The following is a 17,772-nucleotide window of genomic DNA, read 5'->3' as shown; positions in this document are numbered from 1 at the left end:
GGTGGATGGAAGGGAAAGAACAGGCCCTTCTGACTCTATGAGCCATGGTTCCTTCCGCCATCAGGATCTGATGGCTCATTAACCTCAGCAGATGTACTCATAGTTTCCACCATCCCAGCTTCCACAGAGGTTCCCGGGCCTGGCTGGAAAACAGAGGTCCGAAAAGATCCCATGCTTTCATTTGCCTCAAGGAGGACTCTGGACGCCTGAGGCGCAGTGTGGGAATCCGGCCCGATTTTCTTGGCCATCTTCCACAGTGGCTCATCGGACGTGCCTACTCCACCCTCCATATCGAGCGAAAGATACCAGAGCCTTTGATTTTCTAAGTATAGTTTTAACACGGCCAGATGGCTGCACAGAGTTTTAGGTACAAAGGATTTGTAAATGGGGCAGGACATTGTAGGCCTCACCTAAACAGAATACGCACTTTTCTTGCATGTTCTTGTGAGGAATTTGTCTCCCACAAGCACACCTCCCCTTTCTAGTGGACATGTACGTCTTAGAAACTAACAAAAGAAAAAGAAAACCCAATAGGGTACTTATCTGTAGCAGCTAACTGCAGTGGTCGTCTGAGAATGAGCGATCTGCTTCCCGAACTGGCGAACAGGAGTTCAACATTCACTGGGGTAGAAAAGTTCTGAATAAGGTGCGTGCAGCTGTCACTTTTATACCCTATGTCAGTTTATGGCTCTGACATAGGACGTCATACGTACTTCCTGCTCCAAAGACTCTGGTATACTGGCCAGATGGAGCTGCAGGCACCAACCTCCCTACTGTAATGAATACTGCAACATGAGAATATAAGGACATCAGCTTATTACAGGTACACGTAACCGCCAAGCTCTTTCAATGAAGAGCAAAAAACAGACATTCCTTCTACTGCCACCAACTGGTCAGATGCACAACTTGCCCCCCCCCCCCTCCATACAGTTATTCAGGTCCTGTTTCTCTGCCTTGCTCCTAAAACTCCTCCTTTTATTAAAATAAATACGAGCATAATCTTATAAACTGTAGCAAACTGCTTGCTATAAGTGTAGCGAACAGTTACTACAGTTTATAGCCTGCCTGCACAGAGTGCTATGGCACTCATGTTTTAATTGGAGGGAAAAAAACTTGCTATAAAAATCATAGCAAACTACTTGCTACAAATGAAGCAAACATCTGCAACAGTTTATACCCTTACTGCACGGAGCAAGCAAACATCTGCAACAGTTTATACCCTGACTGCACGGAGCATTGCGGCGTCCTGGTTTTAGTTTTTTTTTTTTTTTTTAAGTTTTTTTCTAACTTTTAAACTGTAGCAAACTGTTTGCTACAATGTAGCAAGCAGTTCCTACAGTTTAGACCACACACGGAGCACTACAGCACTCAGGACTGACAGCAAATGCAAAACCAGCTTTTAAAAGCCCTACTTATGTTACTGATATCAGACTATGAAGCAAAATCAGAACAGTACCTAGGGCGGGGTGAGCTATGTTACTGATATCAGACTTTGAAGTGACATCATAGGCCCTCCAAAATATCATCTTCTGACAGTTATCCAAAGGTAACTTTTTCCTGGAGCAGTAGAGAAAGAAATGACTGATGTTGTCAATGGGGAAACTAATGAGGAAGTAGACTTCTCAAGGCATTCTACCCAGTGAACACATTACAAACAAATGGACAAAGTGTGGTCCCAACCCATGGCAAAAAAAAAATCTGTGGAAGTCACTAGGAGGACTTGCTTCCTAAATCTAATGTAGTTGTCAACCTTAGTCCCAGACAACTAAAACACAAAAAATGCAAAATAAAGCAATGTCAAGGTAAGAAATTTCCCAAACAGGGTGCTTATATGCAAAACTCCGGCTTCAGGCAGACCTGATGGACTGATGACACAGCTGGAGTACTTAAGATGTTCATCAAAATATGAAAAGTAAGATCTAAAGGTGTTGCCTGCAGATGGTCCTTTATATCGCTGATGTCTTGCTGTCACGGAGAAGAGAGTCTGCCAGATGATGTGAAGGAATGTGAAAATTCCTTGCCTATCATTAGGCTTCGGCAGGCAGGAATGCCAAGAGTCAATATTTAAACAGGGACTCAAGAACAGCTGGAGGCCAACCAACATGGGCCTCCTCACTGACTGTTCTTCCGCAAGTCTACGAGATGGAGTCACAGCAATCCCATACCCCTATGATCACATCAAAGACTTCCTAGGCTTATTCATACTACAGATGCTTTTAGCCCTAAGCTTTTTTGGATCTTATAACTGAAGGTGCCCTCTGGCGCAAGGACAGCTCCAGGAAGGCCTTTTTAGTTCCTAACTGTACTACTGAGGGTCCCTTTTTTTTTCTTTTAAATAATATAAACTCTCCTTGCAAAACAAAAAGGGCAGACTTTTTTTTATATTATTATTAATATAAACTATCCTTGAACATGGAAAGGGGCAGGCCTTTCAAAGAACTGAAGGCGGAAATCCTTTCCTGGGATCTGTCTAACAAAGCACTCCTGTACATGATAATTTTCCAGGATGCCGTGAGAGTCAACAACCCCCCCCCCCCTCCCCAAGAAATGAGCAATTAAAATGCCCACAGTGCTAAAATTCAGCACAAACACTAAAGGATACAATATAGCAAGAAAAACTGCAGTTAAACCTCCAAATGGATACTTTTCACTCTGGATACTCCTTTACTGAGACAGACTGACAAAACACCATGATAACAGCAAAAAGAATTAAAGACACTGTGGCATTTGTCCCCTTTTTATCTGTCACCAGGCTAAGTGTGGACAGGAAACCAGCCCATCCAGAAGGCATCCAAAGCTCTAATAATCAGGCCAGAAGGACAGATATCCACATGCAGCAAAATTCCAATTATCAAGAAAGATGCAAAAACTGGCTTGGTCTGGAAAAAAAAAATGTTTCATATGGCTATCAACATCAGTGCCCGAGACCAATATCAGCAGTGTGCTAACCCAAAAAAAAAAAAAAAAAAAAAAAAAAAAAAGAAACACTCCAGCTGGTCCAAAAAACACCTGCTAAAATTTTCCAGGGTTCCAGAGAGAACTTCGGAGACAACACTGACATTGTTAAAAGAAACCTACTGTAAGCCTACTGTACAGTTTAAATTAAAAGGAAAAGTCAAAATTGCTTTAAGTGTTACATATCTTACAAGTGATATATGACCTTTCATTTACAATCTAAGGCTTGTCTGAGTTACTTACCACAATCAAGAAAACAATACTTCGATAGTGATAGTAAACCCAGTGTTAGAGTACCTTGGAAAGTTCCCTTCATATACCAGAATAAAAAATATGTAAAATAAAATGAAAAAGGGAAAACCAAAATCCTGTTTAATTGACAACTGTGTTTGTCATACCCTTATCTTTTTTGAAATCCAAAGCATCTTGTTTGTCTGTTACAATTTCTTTCATGTTTATAATGCTGCTGTGGTTCAGCTGCCGCAGTATTTTGATTTCACGAATGGCTGTAATTGGAAATCCTTCCTTTTCATTATCCAAGCGTACTTTTTTTAAAGCCACCATTTCACCTTTAAGAAAAACAAGCACACTTTTACATCCTGAACACAATAAAACTTGCATAACAAATATTACTGGTGCAAAGCTAATGACTACATTCCTGTTTTTAGAAATGATTTTAATAAACATATTACAAACTGCCATTTTTTCAGATGTATACAGATACCATCATAAGTACTGTATCCTACATAATATGCCTGGGAGGCTTGATGGAAATCTTCTTCTTTCGACTTTTCCCGGTTAGGGGTCGCCACAGCGGATCACCTGTCTGCTCATGATTGGTAGTAGAGTTTTTACTGTGTCGAGTTGCCAGCCCGGCGCCCAACCTTTCACAGAAGGCACACACAGACACTCATACTTAGGGCCAATTTAGAGTGTCCAATCCACCTACAGCATGTCTTTGGGAAGTGGGAGGAAACCGGGGCACCCGGAGGAAACCCATGCGACCACAGGGAGGACATGCAGAGGCTTGATGGAAATGCAATAAATAAATGCCATGGGTGGTACTAAACTTTACTACACAAATTAAAAAAAAAAATGCATCAAGCAAAACTGAGCATTTCAATTCATAGGTTCATAGGATAACATAGCCACTGGGGATGCACAAGCCAGTGCATTTCTTTGTGCCGGTCCCAAGCCCAGATAAATGGGGAGGGTTGCATCAGGAAGGGCATCTGGCATAAACTTTTGCCAAATCATACATGCAGACAACAGTACAGATATACATACCAGATCAGTCGAGACCCGGGTTAACAACGACCGCCACCAGTACTGTTGGCCAACAGGGTGCTGGCGGAAATTGGGCTACTGTTGGCCGAAGGAGTAGAAGCGGAGGAAGGCATGCCCAAAGGCAGGTTAAAGGCTAGGACTGTGATAGTGAGGGTCGGAACTTTGAATGTTGGCAGTATGACTGGTATAGGGAGAGATCTAGCTGATATGATGGACCAAAGGAAGGTTGGTATATTGTGTGTGCAAGAGACCAGATGGAAGGGGAGCATGGCTAGGTGTATCAGAGGCGGGTTCAAATTGTTTTATCATGGTGTGGATGGGAGGAGAAATGGTGTAGGAGTTATCCTGAAGGAACAGTATGCTAATAGTGTTTTGGAGGTGAAGAGAGTGTCGTATAGAGTGATGTTTATGAAGCTGGAAATTGATAGTGTAATGACGAATGTTGCTAGTGCATATGCTCCACAAGTTGGGTGTGCGATGGATGAGGAAGAAACATTTTGGAGTGAGTTGGATGAAATAGTGATGATTGTACCCAAGGGTGAGAGACTGGTGATTGGAGCAGATTTCAATGGGCATGTTGGTGAAGAGAACAGAGGTGATGAGTAAGTAATGGGTAGGTATGGTGTTAAGCAAAGGAATGTAGAAGGTCAGATGGTAGTGGATTTTGCGAAAAGGATGGACACGGCTGTGGTGAATACGTATTTTAACAAGTGGGAGGAACATAGGGTGACATACAAGAGTGGAGGAAGATGCACACAGGTGGATTATATCTTATGTAGAAGGGCCAGTCTGAAGGAGACTGTAAAGTGGTGGCAGGGGAAAGTGTAGTTAGGCTGCATGGGATGGTGCTTTGTAGGATGACATTGGTGATCAAGAAGAGGAGGATGAGTGTGAGGGCAGCACCAAGGATCAAATGGTGGAAATTGAAAAAGGGTAATTGTGAGGCGGAGTTCAGGGAAGAGTTAAGACAGGCACTGGGTGGCAGTGAAGAGTTACTGAATAGCTGGGTAACTACAGCAGAGCTAGTAAGAGAGATGGCTAGAAAGGTGCGTGGTGTGACATCTGGAAAGAGGAAGGAGGACAAGGAGACCTGGTGGTGGAATGAAGTACAGGAGAGTATACAGAGAAAGAGGTTGGCAAAGAAGAAGTGGGATTGTTAGAGAGATAAAGAAAGTAGACAAGAGTATAAGGAGATGAGGTGCATGACAAAGACAGAGATGGCAAAGGCTAAGGATAAGGCGTATGAAGAGTTGTATGAAAGGTTCAACACTAAAGAGGGAGAAAAGGACCTGTACCAATTGGCTAGACGGAGGGGTCGAGCTAGTAAAGATGTGCAGCAGGTAAGGGTGATAAAGGATGAGGGAAATGTACTCAAGCCAGGAGTGTGTGTTGAGCAGATGGAAAGAGTACTTGGAGGGGCTGATGAATGAAGAGAATGAGAGGGAGAGAAGGTTGAATGATGTGCGGATAGTGAATCATGAAGTGCAGTGGATTAGCAATGAGGAAGTAAGGACAGCTATGAAGAGGATGAAGAATGGAAAGGCTGCTGGTCCAGATGACATACCTGTGGAAGCATGGAGGTGTTTAGGTGAAATGGCAGTGGAGTTTTTAACTAGATTGTTTAATGAAATCATGTAAAGTGAGAGGATACCTGAGGAATGGAGGAAAAAGAGTTTTGGTACCGATTTTTAAGAATAAGGGTGATGTGCAGAGCTGTATTAACTCATTAACCCCGAGTACCTTCTCATGGCGCCTCTGTGCTTAACACCGAGCACGCCATGAGAAGATACAAATTGGAAGCTGTTAGCCCCGAGTGCCTTCCACAAGTGCGAGAAACTGCATTGCCGATTTGTAGTTGAGCTTAATGTAAAACATGCTGAATTGTAACTGAACTTGTAATTTACCTTATGTAGTTACAATTCAGCGTGTTTTTACATTAAGGTCACATTAAACTTTTCGTAGAAAATCTGCTTAAAAACTTAATGAGAAAGCAAGTGGAGGCAGCCAATCGGATTCTTGCAATCCAAGCCTCCACTTGCGTAACACCTCCACTCCCAACTTAATTTCTCTCCTTTTCGTGAGCTGTCCGTTTTTAATTTAGCATGAAAGTAAGCAAACCAAGCATCAGACTGTCAGTGCTTTACTGTGAACAAGATTGGTAAGTTAATGCAAAATCTGGTGTTAACTAATTAGAGTAACGTGTATTTTTAGTACCGGGTTTTGGAACTTTGTCCCTCAGTTAATTTGCCTTTGCCCATAATTACTGAGCAAAGAAGCTGATAAGTTATGTAACTGAACACTCGTTGTGTCATAATATTTTCATATTACTGTTTTGTTATTTTAGCCACAAAGGAGGCTAAAACTGTGCACATCTGTATGCACGTTTAACTCGTATGTCAGTTTGGCAGAAAAAAATATGCAGTTGCTTGTAAAATCTGTTGGCAAAAAAAAAAAAACACGGATCACCGATACAGGTAGGAATAAGGGGTACTGCAGGGCGACAATTTATTCATGTTAATTAACAATGGTTTGGCCTGAAAGAAAAATATAGTTTTAAGTTTGTCTGGTCGTAGGGAAGCCAGCCTTTTTTTTTTTGATGAGCCATGTAGATTTTCAGTTTGCAATTGGAACACAATCTGTTTAACTATACTGCCACTGCTGTGTTTTCGCTGGCATGCTCTTTCGGAGACCACAGGTTGTTTCTTTGTCTACTTTGCTATGGAATTCCTGAAGCAAAAGCTTGTAAAGTGCTCTCACTTGTCCCTTACGTTGACTTTTTTAGGCAGTTATGTAGTCGCAAGTAAACATCACGCAAATCTGAGTTCGAGTGCCGGTTTTGTTTTCAGAAGCATGTATTGCATATTTGGTGAGATTTGTAGTTTGTTCTCAACCCCATTGTGTAATTTAACTTTTGAAAGAACACACGATGTAATTTTGTTAAATTGATGTTAGTTCAGAGTCCCATAGTTAATTGATGGCTGCTGTCAACATCCTGGATCTCGGCAATCATGCGTCGGGCATGTTGGAAACTACTCCTCGACACAAGCAGTACGCATTATTGTATTTGTGTGTTTTGGTTGACTTTCTGTCGTAGTTTTTCAGTATGCACAATAGTGGGTGCACACTAATGTTGTATAAACTGAACTAGCTTGTAGTAAACGCTGTGGTACATTACTAGTGCATGTTGTGGTTTTACTATTCTGCAGCGGTGTGGGCTGCCCTGTTTGGAATTGGGGTTACTTTTGATTATTCAAGTCTAGTAACCCATTTGATATGTACTTTTTTTTTTTTTGGTTACCCTTTGCATAATGCTATATTCACTTTTTAGTGGGTGAATTTGTGCAAAGTGTTTTTTCATATACCATGATTTTTCTCTTAATACTATTTGTAATGTTTATGGTATTGCACCAGTTTGAGAGTGTAGTAGTGCTGACAAGCATCAACATGTTGTAGCACAGTCTTAAAGTTTCTTTGAGTATTGCTATTATTACAACATGCTTGATTAGGGTTTGCTACCATTTCAAATGGCCAAAGTGGGACCTTTTTTGTAAAAACATCAGATTTTACAGGCCAACACATATCCGTGGTCAGTACAAAAGTTAGAACTTAAATTTTCTGCCTAAATAAAAGCTTATTCTTGTAGCATTTTAGTTGCTTATTCTGTTTCTTATAACATTTAGGTATTTTAGATACAGAATAACTGTTTTATGCAACTATTACATAAAATATAGGAAATAATTTTGTCCTAAAATCTCAGGACATTTGCCATTTTTACAATTTTTTGTCAGGACACAACTGCCCAAAGAGGGACTGTCCCTCGCAAAGTGGGACAGGTGGTCACCCTATGCTTGATACATGACCAGACTTGAGATGTTTGTGATGTGAACAATATCTGTGAATTGTCAGCATGTGTTTTAGATATTTTACTTGATCTTGCAGAATATCATTTGGGAAGGAAATTATATCCAAATCTAGTATTGTGAAAATTAGAACTGGGCAAAGTTCTGGGAGATTGGTATAATGGTTTAAAATGTTTTCATTATTCACACAAGATGCAGGGTTTGATTCTTACATAGTAATCTATAAACCTATTTGTAGTTACTACTGCTCATTTTTTGAGCTGTAGCAACTGGTCTTCATATTGCCGGTAGTAGACTCCATTCATGTAACTGACTGTAGGGGTGAATTTTAACATATTCTTAACTCACCTTGACCAAAATATCTTTAAAAAGTTATATTATGACTTTGTAAGGTAAATCTACAGTAGAAAGAATGGGTCTGAAGGATCTCTACAAGCCTTTGCAATCATACGAGAACCTGAAAGAGCTGTTAGATAAAAAGGTAAAGATATACATTAGGAAAGACTTTGTTTGAGGTAAAAGGAACTTGTAAACTTCCATGGGAAGTCCATATTCATGTGTAGCATTGCTTGGTTTGAGACTTGATCAAATCCTGTATCTCTTTAGTGAAAAATAGAGCTGGCAGAATGACATGCTCAGCATAACCACTTTATGGTGAATCTGGGCATTTTTATAAGGATCCGTTCTCCTTATAATCAAATCTGCTTAAGCATAACACTGCTTGAACTGTAACGCTGGCATCACAGTGCCGGGGACAGTAGAGAGTCGTAGCTCTATATATTCTTCTGAGGGAGATAATTCCTTTCACCTTTCAGAGCCTAGAGTATTATTTTCTCCATATCTGTTTATACATCAATCTAGAACTTTATGTCGTATTCAGTGTGACAATGCAGCATTTTTTTAAATATGTTCCCTTACATTATACCTGTGAAATTCTGTGTCGTAATTTATAACAATAATATTCTACATTTACTTGTAATGTAGTTTTGTAGGGAATGAATGACCTCACTTTCCTGGGAAAAGTTAAAACAGTTCATTCATATATATATATATATATATATATATATATATATATATATATACATACATACACACACACACACAGTTCATGATGCATGTTTAAAAGAAACAAAACAGGATTATATTCCAATGTAAACTTGTGAAAACCACTATGGTTTAGTGCTTGCATTTGATATGGTGTCATATAACCTTGGAAGTTTTCAATAATGTGTCAGAAATTTACGGTATAGACATTTGTTCAGAGCTTCTTGTGTGAATTTTAAAGCTGTCATTTGCTAGATTTTATTTGTCTTCAGATGTGTTTAGTTTTAGACGGCTTTTATCTTGCTGGGTGCTGCACCTCCTACTTTTGGCCATCCTTCTGTTACAGAGCCTATTGATGTTGTGATTCCACCAAGGGTGGCTGTTATTTATTTTGGTTTAGCTGTTGGGTTGCATGGTCAGTGTGTCCAATAATACTTGGGTTTCCTGGGTCACAGAGGGGGACCTATGTCTTGCAAGTAAGTGCTATGGGATTTGGCTTATGGCACTTTCAAGATTCAAGGCATATATTGTGACCTGGCTTCTAAGAGACTACCCACAGCTCTTTTTAGTTGACACAGTCCAATGTTTTATATATATATTTATTATATTTTCTTGCACTCTTGTTTTTCTTCATTATCCAGCGGATGTTGTCAGTTGGATGCGATATTGACATCAAATCCTTCTTGCTTTGAGAAGCATTTGCTGTGCGTGAGAGCTGGAGGCATCTCAGCTGTACATATTTTCGCAGAATGTTGAAATTTCTTTGCCTCATTTATTTGGCCTGGTAAATTCTGTGTATGTTTTTATTTATTATTTATTTTTTGTCTTTTTTTTTTTTTTTAACCTCTAGACAGGTAACCAAGATGGTGTTTCTCATAGATGCATTGTATTGCTTATGCAATGTGGGGTCACTTGTGTGAATGCTTCATGTTGGTGATTGCAGACACTAGGAGCTATTGCTGAAGGGTAGTTCAGGGAAATGCTTCATGTTGGTGCTTGTGCATACATCAACATTTTAGTGTCACAGAAAAGATGTTGCATGGTTGGCTAATCCATCTGGCCATTTTGTCATCCTGGGAGCTGGCTGTGTTGTACTGAATCACTGGTAAAGTATGTCTTCTATCAGAAGACAAGCTATCTAGACTAGGTAACATGTCTTAGTATTCAACAATTTTTAGAAACGTCTAAGCAGAGTGAGAAATCCATGTTGCTGTTGTGAATGGGAATATCTTGTGAGTCAGGTGACGGGCAGCAACCCCACCAAATGTTTTTTTTGCACCAGTGGTGATTACTACAGCAAATCTGTCATAAATGAGATATGAATTGGGGTGACTTAAAATTTTGAAGAAAGGAATGGTACATGTCCTACGTCCATTTTTTATAATTTTACTGATGACTGCACATACCCTTCAACCATCCAAGAAAAATTATATTTTGGTTGATTTTCCTGTTGGTGCTTGTACATAGGAGGAAATTTTACTGAATAGTTGTTTAGGGAAAATCTTTCATTCTGGTGCCTGTGCATATATTATATTGAAGGGCTCACTTGGGTGAATTCTTCATTTTGGTGGCTGTACATACTAGGAAATGTTACATGCGTTTCGTTTGGGTAAGCGTTTAAGTTTGGTGATTGCGGATTCCTCAACATTCTACTGAAGGGGGTTGCTTGGGTGAAGTGTTCATGCTGGTGGTAGTACATACTAGGAAATGTTACTGAAGGCTTGTTTGGTAAAACATTTTATTTAGATGCATGTATACCTGGACATACTAATGAGGATGTTGCTTGGGGAAATAATTAATTGTGTATCGGGGAAGTACATGGTCTGACTGCTGATGTGACCACTGAGCAAAATAGTTGATTGTGCCATTTTGGTGCTTGTGCATACACAATGCAAACAACTGAAGGTTAGTGGGGAAACATAGAAATTAAGTCTGAAATTTAAATATGGTTACATTACTTAGAATACAGCACAGAAATGTAATTATAGTGTAATATGCCAGCATATAAGACATCACACACACCACTGACTAATTAAATAATGTAAAATAAGCAGACAAGAAATCACTTCTGCTTGTATTATTCTATTTGTGATTAGTAGTTGCATGAGTGAGATAAAAGTTATCACTTGTTGACAACTGCCAGCATGGAGCTACCATATTTTTTGTGCATTTTTCCTGGCTTTGTCAGTCGTGTGGAATTTACGTGGGAGGAAGGGCTCAGTAATATGTAAGTGTTATACTATTTTACTGAATTACTCAGGTATTCTCCTTACTGATAATGAGTCTGTGTTACACAACAGCTGCACAAGGTAATATAATGAATGCCTGCCTAGTCAACAGGTTATGTGCAGCAATTATCACTTCTGTCTGAGCATGCATAACTTTTCAGTACTGAAAGGAAGGTCATTATCACATTAGCAATAAGTGCAGTTACAATACAGCAGTGAGTTATCACTTTTAGTAGAAGTCGTTATCACTTTGATGAATGCACAAGCCAGATTGTGTTTTTTCTGTATTTGTAGTCATTGCAAGCCACCCCCTTCATTCTTCATCAACTAGCTATCCTCCAAAACCTCTGATGTTTTTTATATATATATATATATATCTATATATATATATCTATATATCTATATATATATATATATATATATATATATATCTGTGCATATGTGTGTATATCGATATATATGTATGTACATAATGTACTTGCACATATACACATACACATGAATATCAGTATGGTCAGGAAGGTTCCTCTTCAGAGATTTATGCCAACTTCTCTTGTGTTGGTGGGTGCATCACGGGGGGCATACCCAGCCATCCATGGATCTTGTGATTGATCTGGATTGCAGTTGGGAACTTGCAGACTCTTCAGTTCAGCCCCATTGTGCTGCTGTCCTAGGTAGAAATGGCCTCAGGGCTGCCACTGTGATGCAGTGTTTCCCCCTTTCAGTCCTTATGACCATTGCCGAAAGGACACATGTACATGGAAAAGGTAGAGGTAAGGCAGAGTGCTGGCACTGCATGCAATCAGGAGTCATTGCTGCTATCAGCAGTCTGAGTGGGTAGCCAGCACAGGTATGGGACACTTCAGACGCCCACGGCCCGAAGTCCCGTGCCTGTCCTAGGCATATTAGTGGAGTTGCAGTCCTTACTCTGTTTTTTATCTTTACATGTGCCCTTTCTGTGCCCCCTTGTCAGTCGTCGTGTGTAATTTTGTGTTTTCACGGGTGGTAGGCATGTACCTCCGCAGCATCATCACCACTTATATACCTTATGAAAAGAATAATGCCCCTGTGGATAGGAGTGAAGATTTGGATGATCTAACCAGGTAATGCATTATGATATACATATATATGTACTTTTCCAATAGATCTGTCAAACATCAGTAGTAAACTGTTTGCATTTTCTTTGCTGTACAGGTTTGTCCACATTCTGACACTGTCATCAGTCAACCACTGGGAAGGCTGCGGTTTCAAATCAGAGCAATTTTTGAACACCTGCAGTTGTGGTGGCCACGTTGTCATTTTATGTGGTCGGTGGATCTACAATCTGTCCTGACAGCATCACCGCAAAAGATGTTCACCTGTTCAGAAGGGATGGCGTTCACCTAACTGAGGAAGGCATTGCCTTGTTATTGACTGACATCCACAATGGTGTGAGGAGAGCTATGCAGGATTGGAAATATGCAGCTTGTGAGAAGAATGGAAAACACCCATGACCAAGTAGGGACCAGTATGGTAAGTACAACTCTATTATGAAATGTGTTGTGTAAAATATATTTTTATGAGTTTGGCAAATAACTGTGGTAAGATGCTGGTGAAGATGCTGAGAAAGAACTGTTTCAGGAGAGTGCTAGCATGTACAATCGAATATGTATTGTATGTGTATATGTATAATATTGATAGTTCCAACATATAAAAGAATTGGGCCTGTATGTTGTACACATGTGCAGATATCTGTTTGTTTCGGACTTAGGTTATGGAAATTATGATTTTTTTCATATTTTGGTAAATAACTTTGCAAGGGAGCATCTGAATGTTCTAAGCAATACCTCAATTTGAAAAGATTATTTATAGTTCTAACATGGTAAAAGAATGGTACCTGTATGTTGTACTAATAGGCAGATATCAAAGTTTGGTTCGGACTTAGGTTATGGAAATTATGATTTTTTTCATATTTTGGTAAATAACTTTGCAAGGGAGCATCTGAATGTGCCAAGTAATATCTCATTTTGAAGACAGTATTGCTGGTTCTAATATGGTAAAAGAATTGTGCCAGTATGTTTGACACATGTGCAGATATCAAAGTTTGTCTGAGACTTATGGTTATGGAAATTATTATTTTTTTCATATTTTGGTAAATAACTTTGCAAGGGAGCATCTGAATGTGCCAAGTAATATCTCATTTTGAAGACAGTATTGCTGGTTCTAACATGGTAAAAGAATGGTACCTGTATGTTGTACTCATAGGCAGATATCAAAGTTTGTTTCCGACTTAGGTTATGGAAATTATGATTTTTTTCATATTTTGGTAAATAACTTTGCAAGGGAGCACCACATTGTGTGAAATAATGCATCATTTTGAAGACAGTGTTACAGCTTACATCATGGTAAAAGAACGGTGTCTGTGCACTGTACACACGTACAGATATCACAGTTTGTTTAGTCTTGTACGAATATGAAAATTATACATTTACAATACTTCTCATTATTATGCCCATATCTTTGCGAAGAAGCATAGTAATCACACAAATGATGCTTCATTTTGAAGCTGACATTCAGATGCACAACTTCTACACTGATATGTAGGCTCTGTCTGTTACAGGTGATGAGATATTATGCTTTGTTTATTTATCAATTATGAGAAATAATATACTAATCATATTTCTGTGAATATCTCATGAAAGGAGTGTCACACAGTTATGGTTAAAGTATCGTTTTAAAGCTGACATTCATACTAACAAATTAAATTCAAATTGTATGGGTCTGCATGGTAGATAGACCAAGATATTGTGCTTTGCTTTTCCAAAAAATTAAAAAAATTGCACAATATCAGCATTCCTTGCCAAATATTTCATTATGACTTTGATATGCACTATCAACATTTACACTGTTGGAAAGGTCAGTGTCTGCTGAACAACTTTCGCGTTCACATTTTTAGTGTAGCTCTTATAGTTAAAGAGTTATGAGCATTTGTTTTCTGTATAGTATTACAAATGGATTTTCTGAAAATGAGCTCAGGTTGCTCTGTTGTTCCTATGGTGGAATTCAGCAGGCAGCTTTTCCTGAGCTGCTCTGGAGTGAATGAGTTAACTACAGAGGGATTAAATTGATCAGTCCACAGCATGAAGTTATGGGAAAGAGTAGTGGAAGCTAGGTTAAGAAGGGAGGTAATGATTAGTGATCAGCAGTATGGTTTCATGCCAGGAAAGAGCACTACAGATGGGATGTTTGCTCAGTGTTGATGGAGAAGTACAGAGGACAGAAGTTGCATTGTCTCTTTGTGGACTTAAAGAAAGCATATGACAGGGTGCCTAGAGAGGAGTTGTGGTATTGTATGAGGAGGTTGGGAGTGTCAGAGAAGTATGTAAGAGTGGGTACAGGATATGTACGAGGGTAGTGTGACAGCAGTGAGGTCTGCGGTAGGAGTGACAGATGCTTTTAAGGTGAAGGTGGGATTAAATCAAGCATCAGCTCTGAGCCCTTTCTTATTTGCAATGGTGATGGACAAGTTGACAGATGAGATCAGACAGGAGTCCCCGTGGACTATGATGTTTGCAGATGACATTGTGATCTGTAGTGAGAGTAGGGAACAGGTGGAGGAGACCCTGGAGAGCTAGAGATATGATCTAGAGAGAAGAGGAATGAAGGTCAGCAGGACTAAGACAGAATATATGTGTGTGAATGAGAGGGAGGACAGAGGAATGGTGAGGAAGCAAAGAGTAGAGGTGGCGAAGGTGGATAAGTTTAAATACTTGGGATCAATAGTTCAGAGTAATGGTGAGTGTGGAAGAGAGGTGAAGAAGAGAGTACAGGCAGGATGGAGTGGTTGGAGAAAAGTGTCAGGAGTGATTTGTGACAGACAAGTACCAGTAAGAGTGAAAGGGAAGGTCTACAAGAGGGTAGTGAGACCAGCTATGTTATATGGGTTGGAGACAGTGGCACTGACAAAAAGGCAGGAGTCAGAGCGTCACGTGGCAGAGTTGAACATGTTAAGATTTGCACTGGGTGTGACGAGAATGGACAGGATTAGGAATAAGTATATTAGAGGGTCAGCCCAGGTTGGAAGGTTTGGAGACAAAGCCAGAGAGGCAAGATTACGTTGGTTTGGACATGTGCTGAGGAGGGATGCACAGTACATTGGGAAAAAGTCTTTGGGACACAAATCTATCCTGCCAACAAGTTCTACTAATGTCACAGACCAGGCTGAGGCCTTGCATGCGGGTTGTGAGAGTGGAGTCTAACGTACAGATATGCAGCAACTCCATCAAGACTGAGTCTGAGATGGCCTTGTATGCCAGACACAGGTCACCTCTGAGCAGTTTGTATGAGACTGAGTATAGTGACAGTGCTTTTAGTCTATCTGTATAGGACAAGTGTTTAAGACGTTGTATTTTCCTGGTCAGGAACCTCTGTGGTCTCTCCAGCTGCTGCATGTGCTTGGTAAGGTACATGCCAAAAGGGGCACTGTACTCGATGACAAGTCTGATAAAGGAGGAGTACAGGGATGTTATGACCTTGCTCCTGGATGAAATACCCTTACTTATGAGGTGGGACATGTAGAAAGCCTTCCATACAACAGAACCAACATGGTGGTCAAACGTCAGGTTGCTATCAACCTGGGTGCCGAAGTCCCTAACGACTGATAGAGTGCTTAGTACATTGTTATTAATGTGATAACTAGTGGGGCTGCCATTTTCCCCAAAGGGGATAATGATGCATTTCTTGGCATTCAGTTTGAGGCCATGCTTCTGGCACCAGTCATTTTTTTGAGCAAGGCCCTGTTGGAGAATGTTCACATCACTAGGGGAATTTAAGACAGCACCCAAGTTGCAGTCATCTGCAAACTTGGCCAGCCACAGACCACTGGTTTTGGCTTGCACCTCAGAAAAGCATATCCCAAACAGTAGAGGCCCCAAGACCGATCCTTTGGGTACACCACTCGTTACGGGTCTACTACTAGAGGTGGCCTCCCCTACATTGAGTGGGTTCTATCAGTCAGCCAGTTAGCTACCCATATGGTAACATACAGGTTGATGCCTAGCTGGGAGAGTTTATCTATTATGCCTGAGTGGGGAATAGTGTCAAAGCCTTTGGCTAGATTAAGGTAGGTGGTATGCACTGTCATCCTCTCGTCCATGGCTTAGGTGACTGTTTCAAAGAACTCGCAAGGTTTAACAGGCATGATCTCCTTTCGCCAAAACCTGCAACCACACAAACTATAAAATGCATACTGGTCAGAGTTACGGAGATGGAAAGCAACCCTAAAGGTGTTCTTTAGTTGAAAGCGTGCTCCATCTTGTCACCTTAACAGCTAGTAACTCTGTATTTATGGTAACAGTTTCATATTAATAAAATATGGGTATCACTTAATCTGAAATGATCTAAGTTTCATTTGCATTTATTTCAATTGCAGCCTTGTCTAAAGGAAGAGAAATATTTGCACAACAGCAAAGGCAGCCCATAACCTCAATGAACCTGATAAACGTAAATTAACCTCAAATGAGAACGGTGGTTCTGAAGGTTGACTGGATCTCCTGATCACATTAAGCGTGTAGGGTCTTACAAAAGATTGCAATGAACCTCATTTCACAACAGTACAAATATCAATACAAAAATTCCTAAAACAGGCTAAAATCACTGAGATAGCCCTTGTGGAATATGCTGTGCTGTACTCAGAGTAACAAACAGTAATGCATTAAGATAGCCACCTACATACAGCGATCCCGGATCCCTTTTTGCACATTCTAGTAAAAACAAAGGAAACTAAAAACTGATCATCTTTATAAGTATCTTTACTTCCATGCGGACAAAACTAATTTTCTATGAACAGCCAATGTGACCTGTACTCAATCTATCAGAAAAAAAAAAGATCATCAATTGGTTTAAGTTGAGTTTAAACATGAGGTTATCTTTTGTCTGAGTGATGAATTAGTACATAGACACACACTCTCCCCAAGAAACAAACTCTGGAGATTAAGATGACAACTGATGTTCAGTTACCATTCTGATGGAAGTAAAGCACACCAAAAAATGCCTTCCAAGTCAAATGAGTGAGATCTACTCTAGATGCATAATCAAGGTGAGGCAGACATTTTCTCTAAAACAAAAGATGGATCCCAGAGAGAACAGGTTTTCTAAATGGGGAGTCTGGTAAGAAAGTACCTCTAAAATGCCTTGCAGAGTTTCAGGGAAGCTACAGAAGAATATTTTATGCCCATCAGAACATACTTGCTTGAAAGTAAAGGTTCAAAGCTGAACAGCTAGACCCACCACACATCAGTTATAAGTTGAAGATTTATGGGTACCAGGGCCAAATACAAAAATCTTTGTTTGACTATCCTTTAGGCAAATGTTGTCTACTTACCCATGCAGAACTTCCTAAAAGTTTTTTTTTTTGGCTG

At 40.0% G+C, this 17,772-nt stretch overlaps 1 protein-coding gene across 3 annotated transcripts in view; it reads right to left on the bottom strand.

Annotated features, from left to right (window-relative positions):
- Positions 1 to 17,772, bottom strand: part of CDK13 (cyclin dependent kinase 13) — a 2,153,482-nt gene that overhangs the window by 1,187,978 nt on the left and 947,732 nt on the right. For all 3 annotated transcript variants that reach the window (XM_044064803.1, XM_044064806.1, XM_044064804.1), the window contains one exon: positions 3,354 to 3,524. In XM_044064803.1, the coding sequence (XP_043920738.1) occupies positions 3,354 to 3,524 (171 nt within the window). The remainder of the gene's footprint in view (positions 1 to 3,353; positions 3,525 to 17,772) is intronic.

This window comes from Protopterus annectens, chromosome 3.part0 (genome assembly GCF_019279795.1).
Source record: "Protopterus annectens isolate FY-2018-M chromosome 3.part0, PAN1.0, whole genome shotgun sequence".
Taxonomy (NCBI): domain Eukaryota; kingdom Metazoa; phylum Chordata; order Ceratodontiformes; family Protopteridae; genus Protopterus; species Protopterus annectens.
Note: the sequence above shows the minus strand (reverse complement) of the source record. Positions and strands in the feature narration are given on the sequence as shown.